This window comes from Nannospalax galili, unplaced genomic scaffold (genome assembly GCF_000622305.1).
Source record: "Nannospalax galili isolate Female #2095 unplaced genomic scaffold, S.galili_v1.0 scaffold453, whole genome shotgun sequence".
Lineage (NCBI taxonomy): Eukaryota > Metazoa > Chordata > Mammalia > Rodentia > Spalacidae > Nannospalax > Nannospalax galili.
Genome location: NW_008334081.1, coordinates 2625231 through 2634121, shown reverse-complemented (window position 1 = coordinate 2634121; position 8891 = coordinate 2625231). Strand labels below are relative to the sequence as shown.

The window sequence follows — 8891 nt, the reverse complement described above, 5'->3', positions numbered from 1 at the left end:
TATCTATCTATCTATCTACCTACCTACCTACCTACCTACCTACCTATCTACCTACCTACCTACCTACCTGTGTGTGAATGATTATTTCATGTACCAGCACCTAAAGCGCATTCTCATTGTATAGTTGCCCATGTCCAATAATATAGAAACATATCATTTATCATTTAACTGGCCTCCTATGGTTATCTCCCAGGATTCTACTGTTACAAATAATTTAAGAGTAAAAATTACAAAGTAAAACTTTTACACACCTGATGAAGGGGTGGGTGTTCTCACTCTCATGAAGGTAACACAACAAAAGAGATTTGTCTTGCCAAAATCTGATGGGAAAAGAGCCACGTCCTCCTAAAGAGCTGATAGGCTCTGTTCTGTCTTTCCATCTTTTCCATCCCTGGTAATGGCTCAATTCCTTCTAAACAAACTTAGTACCTATCCTTTGGGATACAGCCTCCTTGGGCATCTGCAACTCTTTGTTTATATGTGTGTATTTAAAAGTGAGAGGAACTCTTAGACTGCCAGGGTTGTGACCTTCATGGTTGGGATTTGTTAGGTGACAGTCATCAATGGATGCTAAAGCCTGAGGAAACCTGAAGATATGTGGTGTCAATGTGGCTGTACAGTAATTCTCAGCTGAAAGAGATGAATTACTGAGTCTGTAGTAGGAGTACCAGAGTGCACACAGAGATTTACTCCATCAGTGAGGACAGATGGCTATCAGCACCTATGAAATCATAGGGGCCCACCTGGGAACATGTCACCAGAAGCATTCAATAAGCCTCAATGAAGACTGTGTTATTAAAAGGAAAAGGGGACGCTTTTCAATAATGTCAATGGCATTAAACATAATGAAAAGGGAAAGAGACAGGAGATATGATGGATAAAAACTGTATCTGGCTGGGCTCGAGAGATGGCTCAGTGGCTAAGAGCACTGGCTGCTCTTGCAGAGGACCTGGGTTCGATTCCCAGCACCTACAGGGTGGCTAACAACTATCTGTAACTCTAGTTCCAGGGGAATCCAATGCTCTCTTCTGACCTCCACAGGCATTGCACGACATGGGTGCACTTACATACATGCAGGCAATATACTCATACAAATAACAAACAAACAAACAAATAAATAAACCAAAAACCTACATCTGGCTTTAGACTGGGTTCTGTCTTAGAGGAAAAATGAAGCTATAAAAGGGTATCATTGGCCCTGCTGACATAACAAACGACATAATATTATTTAAAGACATCTGCTTAAGTTTTGATCATCTGGTAATTTTTTTAAACATTTAAAATATTTTATTACTTTATTTGTGTGTGTGTGTGTGTGTGTGTGTGTGTGTATGCGTGCACACACCCTGTTAATGCATGCATAGCACATGTGTGTGAGTCAGAGGACAATTTGCAGGAGTCAGTTATCTCTTTCTACCATGTGGGTTCTCAGGATTGAACTTAGGTTGTCTGTCAGGTTTGGTGGCAAGCATTTTACCTGCTTAGCCATCTTACTGCTGCCCTGGTAAATTTTTTTTCTTTTTTAAATACACAAAGGCCTGCTTTGTTGCCCAAGCTTGGCCCTGAATTTATAATCCCCTGCCTCAGACCACTGAGTGCTGGGATTATTATAGTAGTGGTGTCAGTGGTGATTATGTAAAAGAACACCTTATCCTTAGGAATTAAATGGAAAGGGCTGAGGGGTGAAGATGTACTCCACTTGCTCTCAAGTGCACTGTAGGGCAGGGGCAGAGACTGAGTGCAGGCAGGGGAAAGCACCCATGATTCAAAGGCACCAAGGGTTGAATGAATCCAGGTCAATGATACATGGGGTTCTCTGTGGCGACCTAATTCTCAGCCTTTTGCCCGGTTTGAAAGATTCCCAAAGAAGTTTCCCACACTGGTGCTGCTGTGTGCACGTACTGGTGCTTTGCAGAGGAGCCTTCAGTTTCCTGTTCCTAAGTGTTAGCCTGGCCAGCACTCCAGGCAGCTGATGCACAGAGGACCTGTGTCATAACCTAACTGCAGGCTTCTTGTGAGCCTACACTTTCAGGGAGGTACATATTTCTACCCTCTGACCCAAACCATGAAAGGGAGACCCCTGTACTGCTATATCACAGGGAGTGGATGGATATTCTGGTCTCTCAGCTGGGCTGTAACTGTTTGTCACACAGATAAAACCAGACCTTCTGCTTCTAGGCCCAGTGTGCCCAACTCTGAGCTCTCTGTCATCAAAAAGTTCTCATAGCCTCACAGTTTCCCCCTGCCCCCAGCATGTACCTAGCCTCTCAGACAAGAGCCAGAGTCCCAGTTTAAGATTCTAAGGGGTGACTGGGTTCAATACTAGAATGAACACTGAGAAGGAAATGGACACTGTGGGCAGTGGTCAGCCATGGTTGGGGTGATTCAGGGTGGAGGGCAGCAGTGGGTTCCATTACACTGTGTCAGAAGGATAAGAAAGTAACTTCTTCACTGGTATGAGGTTGGGTCAGGCAATAAGCTAAGTTTCTTTTCCACACGCAACACTTTTTTTTTTTTTTTTTTGGTCTTTTTTGAGACAGGGTCTCCCTGTAACCCCAGCTGGCCTGGAACTCACTAGATAGACCAGGCTGGCCTTGAATTCACAGAGATCCGCCTGCCTCTGCCTCCCGAGTGCTGGGATTAAAGGCCTGCACCACCACACCCAGTGCAACATCTTATTTATCACAACAAACCCACCAGGTCACTGTAAACCTTCACCCTCCCCTACCATCCACCTACCTGGAACACAAGGACACCCATGTGAGAAACTGTCAGATTAATCTTGGTTCCTTCTCTGTCCGAAGCTGTGTGAAACCTGACACCATACATTTCTAACTTTCTTGCAATCTCCAAGACCTGAAAATCCGAGTCAGCAGGCGTCTGGCCCCTATGAGGAATGGCAGTTTAACATATGACCATAACACTTGCTTTCTAAAAGAGGGGAAACATTAGAAAGTGATGGGGTAAACAAAGTCAGATAAAGCCAGACAACGAATCAACATGGAAGGGTTTGCTTCTAGAGCATAGATGGTTCACTGTCTCTACATTTATCCACTACCAAATAATACACCATGTGTGCAGGCTGAAGACATATGTTCCTTCTATTCCAGTCTTCTAGCATTTCATTCTAGTCTACTTGTAAAGGGTGGAATGCTTCATTTGCACTCACTAGATAATCACCTTTACTATTACTTGAAGTTATCTGCAAACATCACATAGAGCTATCGATGGAGGAAAAGGCATAAATACTGGTAATCTATTTTTGAGACAAGGTCTATGTATGAACCCCAAAAATGGGATTTTCTCTTAACTTTTTCAAATTCCTGAGCTTTTAAAATCTTAAAGAAATAATGCAATTGTGTATTTATCTGTGCCCACGATCTCTTTCTAGGATTATGAATAAGTAGATATCTGACTACATGCAGTTGGATACTTTACAGAACAGTATCCAACCCACTCCTCGTTAAGTTGTCTAGCCCTGCTCTGAGGGCCTAACAGTCTGTAATTCCCAATAGCTCCAACTTCCTGCAACCAGCTGGGGGAGTCAAGGCTCCCAGAAAGCAAAGCCAAAGACATCCAGGGAAACAGAGTCAGACCCAGGAACTTCCTTAAGATAAGACCAGGTGAGTAGACTCTGGGCCATAAGCACCAATGGGCACTAGAGGTAATCCAAGCACTGCACCCAAAATGGAGCCCAGTTCATTCAATCCCATCTACTTTAAAGAGAGTAATGACAGTGGGTGACATAGAGGGTATTTTAGGAGCACACAAAAGTTTAGGAGCTTGGCCTACCATGAGCATTATCTCTGACCCCAGTATGCTTCCTATGTTAACATCATGATAGAATGACCCTCATCCCCCTTCTCAGGCTAGTGCTTTGCCTAGATTGCTCCTCCCTGACTACAGCTGTTAGGTCCTCACAGAGCCTCCCTGAGGACCCTCAGCTTGTGACAGAAGGACATAGTGGAGGACCTACACCTTTTCTGCACTCCTGATGATAGTGCATTTATAGGTTGCCCTTCTGAACAGAATGCCTGCCAGAACGTGAAGCATATGCTGAAGGCACTCTCTAAGTACCATGAATGGTCACACACATGAAACTCCCACCACCTCACAGTGGCCGAAGACCTGTGGGGACAGGAATCTTGGTCTGTGCTGTTCAAACTGACCCATTTGGGTTGAGCGCTTGGGCTGACCACAGCACGGCAGGCATTGAGACACTGATAAGGGTTATGACTTCATCAGGCACAATGTGACAAATAAACAGGCTCTTTTTTTTTTAAGACAAGGCAAAGGCTTCCAGAACAATTTTTATATTCCCAACTTCCCTTTGTTGAATAAGAACTCTTAACACCCATGGTGCTCTCCTCCAGTCTCCATCATTCTGTCTGAATAACATATCAGTGTTACATCTGGGAGAAACCAAAACAATAAATCAAAGATTGTGGCTGCTATTGTGATTCCCAATGTCTGACACAGGTGGATACTGTCAGTCTTGTCCAGCACAAGGGTTGCTGCCCATAGGGGGTGACTCCTGCCACACTTTGGGGACATAACACTTTGTACTTTTTCATTAGGCAAGGGGTAGCTCACTCTGCTTGCCATGTTCTTCTCTTCTGGTCCTGGTGTCTGCCAGCTCTCCCTAAAGCAATGGCTTGCTGGTGTAACTATGCACAGTGCTTGGGCCTCAAACTGTCAGCAGAGCCACTCAGGGCTGCTGAATATTTCAAGACCAGAAAGTGACCACTGTCTCTTCAGACTGAATCCTGTAGAAGTCTGAACAACAGTTTCCTTCTTGCTAAACACCCTTTAGCCACAACTACAGTCACAACACAACTACCTTCACTCCTGAGCAACTTACAGGTGCCTTTGATGGAAGTCTAGTATCTTCTCCAGGAAGTTTTCCTGGTTGGGGAAGTACTCATTGGCTTTGAGGTGTTCTCGATCCAAGGTTTCATCATAATCTCCTAATTCCGCTGAGATGGAACAATGAAAGTCAGTCATTTGGATTTTGAAATAAATAAGCATTTGTGCATGCAAATGTTTTATATTGTATTTTTCCAAATAAATTGTTAAAAAGCAAATACAAGGGAAGGTATAGAGATTTTCTTTTCTAGCTCTAAAGAACAAAGATTCTGATAAGCACTGCCAGGGAGGCTAATAGTGAACCCTGAATATAATGTGCTTATTACTTTTTAAAATCAGTTTACAAAAAGTTCTCTCTGCCAGGCATGGTGGCGCACACCTTTAATCCCAGCACTTGGGAGGCAGAGGCAGGTGGATCTTTGTGAGGCCAGCTTGGTCTACATAGTGAGTTCCAGGACAGCTGGGGCTACAAGGAGACCCTGTCTCAAAAAGACAAAAAAAGCCGGGCGTGGTGGTGCGCGCCTTTAATTCCAGGGAGGCAGAGACAGGCAGATCTCTGGGAGTTCGAGGCCAGTCTGGTCTCCATAGCAAATCCAGGCCAGCTAGGGCTACAGGGAGACCCTGTCTCAAAAAGACCCCCCCCCCAAAAAAAAGTTCTCTCATGGCTACCCAGACTAGCATAATTATTTTGTTTCAGAAAAATGTATGTTAAATTGTACATTTTCTTTCAGGGTTTTTCAAATTTTCTGAAGAATTTTCTTATTTTAATTATTAATGTATTTAAGGCTAATATTATTTATTTATTTATACTTATTTTTGTCTTTTTGAGACAAGGTCTCCCTGTAGCCCCAGCTGTCTTGGAACTCACTATGTAGACCAGGCTGGCCTCCAACTCACAAAGATCCTCCTGCCTCTGCCTCCCAATTGCTGGGATTAAAGGCGTGTGCCACCATACCTGGCTTATTTTTTAATTTTTAAAATTACATTTTTGGGGGGTATACAGGGAGAGTGGAAATGATGCAAATATAGTACTCATGTATAAAATTCTAAAAAACAAAGATTTAAATGAAAAATATATTTATTTATTTAATTTATTGGGGTGTGTGTACATGTGGGTTCGTGGATACCCAGGCCATAGTACACATGTGGAGGTCAGAGATAGCTAACCTCTTTTCTCCTTCTACCATGTGGGTTCTCAGGGATCCAGCCTAAGCTGTCAGGTTAGCAGCAGGTGCCTGTACTCACTGAACTACATATTTTTAAACAGTATTAAACCTAGTAATTTTATTTATTTACTAATTATTGGTCTTTATGAGACAAGGTCTCCCTGTAGCCCCAGCTGGCCTGAAAGTCACTTATGTAGACCAGGCTGGCCTTGAACTCACAGAGATCTGCCTGCCTCCCGCCTTCCACGTGCCAGGATTAAAGGTGGGGGCTACCAGACCCAGTAAGTCCGGAAATTTGAAGCAATATACTTTGTAACAATTTCAAATATACAGGCAGGGTATGAGCATATACCAAGGACCCCCTACTGTCCACAGTCACCTGGGAGAGAGGTGTTCATGTGGTGACCATTTACTCCAGTGTGCATCCTATCAAGAGATGCTCTGTTCCATAATCATGATAAAACCACATGCATCAGCAAACTGTCCCATCCCTAACTCAGACCCTCTTCATGTTTTATGACTTGCTCAACTGTCTGTAGCAAAAAGGTCCAGTTTAGAATGCTGTGCTGCTCCCCTTCCACCTGGGCAGCACACTCTGAGGGAAGGCTGTAGTTGGACAGTTGCTATGGATTACAGTCTAACATGACATACACAGCCCTCCAGCAAGAGGCACTACTAGTAGTTGTGGAGAATGCACTGAAAAGCTTTCTTTCTACCTGAAAAGCCTTCAGGCCAAATGAAAAACCCTAAAGCCACTTTGAAAGCATTAAATACAGCCAAGTCTCACAGAACAAGTCAGGAAACCCATGGTAAAATCTGCTGCCTGAAAAGGGTGCATGTCTGAGGAGTGATGAAGGGTCTGCAGGATAATACACACTTATTAGCTTCTAAAATTTCTATGACTGTCAGATGTCCTGCACTGGAATCCCAGAAGCATCAGCCTATATGAGAAAATGGTTTCACTCTGGTCCAGAAACAACGTGGGTCCTTCCCCATCTAGCCTGAAGGCTGGCAGCTTCATAAGCCTGCAAAGCACCTATGTCTCAGAATCTCCTGCTACATGTCTTATAGTTTATTCCTGAAGCAAACTTAACTCTTCACACCCTTCTCCACCATCTTTTGCTCCATGTGAGATATGGAAGGAATGTGTTCTCTTTCCTTTAGGATTAATGGTTAGACAGAGCACTGGGACTTTCATCCTCAGGAGGCCCTTTTCTGGGTAATTTGCTGAGAATTTGATTGTAGTCTGACTCTAGACTGAAGACATATTGTTAAAATGCATAAAGGCAGATAGGACATACATACCTGTAAACCCTAGCACTAGGTAGGCAGAGGTCAGTCTGGGTACATAGTGAGTTCAAGGCAAGTCTAAACTAAATGTAAATAAAAAGACTGTCTCAAAACAAAAAAACAAAACAACAGCACCTCCCCCTCAACAGCAAAAAACAAACAAAAAAACAACCAAGGGCTGGGGCTGTAGCTAAGTGACAGCTCTGGGAAGGGGAGAAAGAAAGCATAAAGGCATAAATGACAGACAACTCAAAAGGATGAATGTGATTACAGATTTTGCCTGGAACCTATAGGCCAAGCTATTTGCCTCAAGGAATTTGCTTTATAGATGTTCATTTTCAGCTTATCAAGAATATGTCTGAATAGAAATACCCACTTTTTGATTAGGTTTGTTAATTATGCATGAGCACCAGCAACTAAGTATGGCACCTCTATGGTGCTAGAGCCCAAGATATAGGCAGTGCAAGCTTTCCTCTGGTGAAAATACTAACACTGCAGAAGGTGGGATGTGAGGAGGGCTGCAGTGTTGGTGGTGCAGGTCAAGCGCTCCTCCAGTAGGTCTCTCTTGAGCTGCAAGGCAAACAGGTACCTAGAAAGAAATTCAAAGTAAACAAAGATAGCTCCCAAGGTTCTCTGAACACAATACAGACACACCACTGCAGAAGAGAGCAAAGAAGCCCTGGGAAGCAGCAGCAATCAGCGGTGAGCAACATGCAGGCCTTCACAGAACAAATACAGTCACAAAAGCCCTTTCACATAAGTAGACACCGAAGATCAGAAGACAAATCGGTTCAGCAGACTGAGTCACACACAGCACACAGAAAGTGCTGGGTACACAGAAGCACTGTGATACGACAACAGGATAGAGAAACTAAGTCTTTCCAAGCACACCACTAACCTACACATCACATACTATGCAGTCACACTTTTAACATGGAAGCTCATAAATTGACATTACAGAACTGCACTCAAATTTTCGATGAAAGAACAGAAATACACAATTAAGACAGAGTTAAAATGTGCCTGTGATACTTTTGTGTGTGTGTGACAGGGTCTCCCAGTAGCCCCTGTGATACTTTTTAACAGACTGATAATATTTGGTCTTGGTTAGGATATAAGATACAGGCACTGTGGAAGCCACTGGTGAGAATGTAATTAGAGAAGGCAATTTGAAGATATTTGCATGCTCATTTATCTCTCAATAAGTAATTACTAAGCATGTGGTTCTTCCATGTATTATTCTGGGAGCTGTAATACCTTGGTGAACAAGACAAACTCCTGCCTTCACTGAAATTTACACTCTGGTATAAACTATTAGCATTTACTACATTCGCTATTTTAAAAAAATCAAAAATACGGAAATCTTCGCAAACTTCCATGCTGTCCTTGTATGGGGCCACGCTAATCCTGTATAGTTTCAGTTTTACTGTATTGTTGCAGAAATGAGCACCTTCATTCTTCAGGAACTTAAGGTGGGCGTGCCCTTTGAACTCTGCAGTTCCATTGCCACTAACCCTTATAAACCTCTCCACAGCCATACTTCTGGAGTTCAGGACTGCCACCAGTGAG

At 43.3% G+C, this 8891-nt stretch overlaps 1 protein-coding gene across 2 annotated transcripts in view; it reads right to left on the bottom strand.

The window, feature by feature from the left end:
* Farp2 (FERM, ARH/RhoGEF and pleckstrin domain protein 2) overlaps positions 1 to 8891 on the bottom strand; it is a gene marked incomplete in the record, with an annotated part of 114187 nt that overhangs the window by 60296 nt on the left and 45000 nt on the right. For both annotated transcript variants that reach the window (XR_003848868.1, XM_008829156.3), the window contains 3 exon segments: positions 2740 to 2887; positions 4862 to 4976; positions 7814 to 7911. Coding sequence is in view for 1 of the 2 variants with exons in the window: in XM_008829156.3 (XP_008827378.1) it covers positions 2740 to 2887; positions 4862 to 4976; positions 7814 to 7911 (361 nt within the window).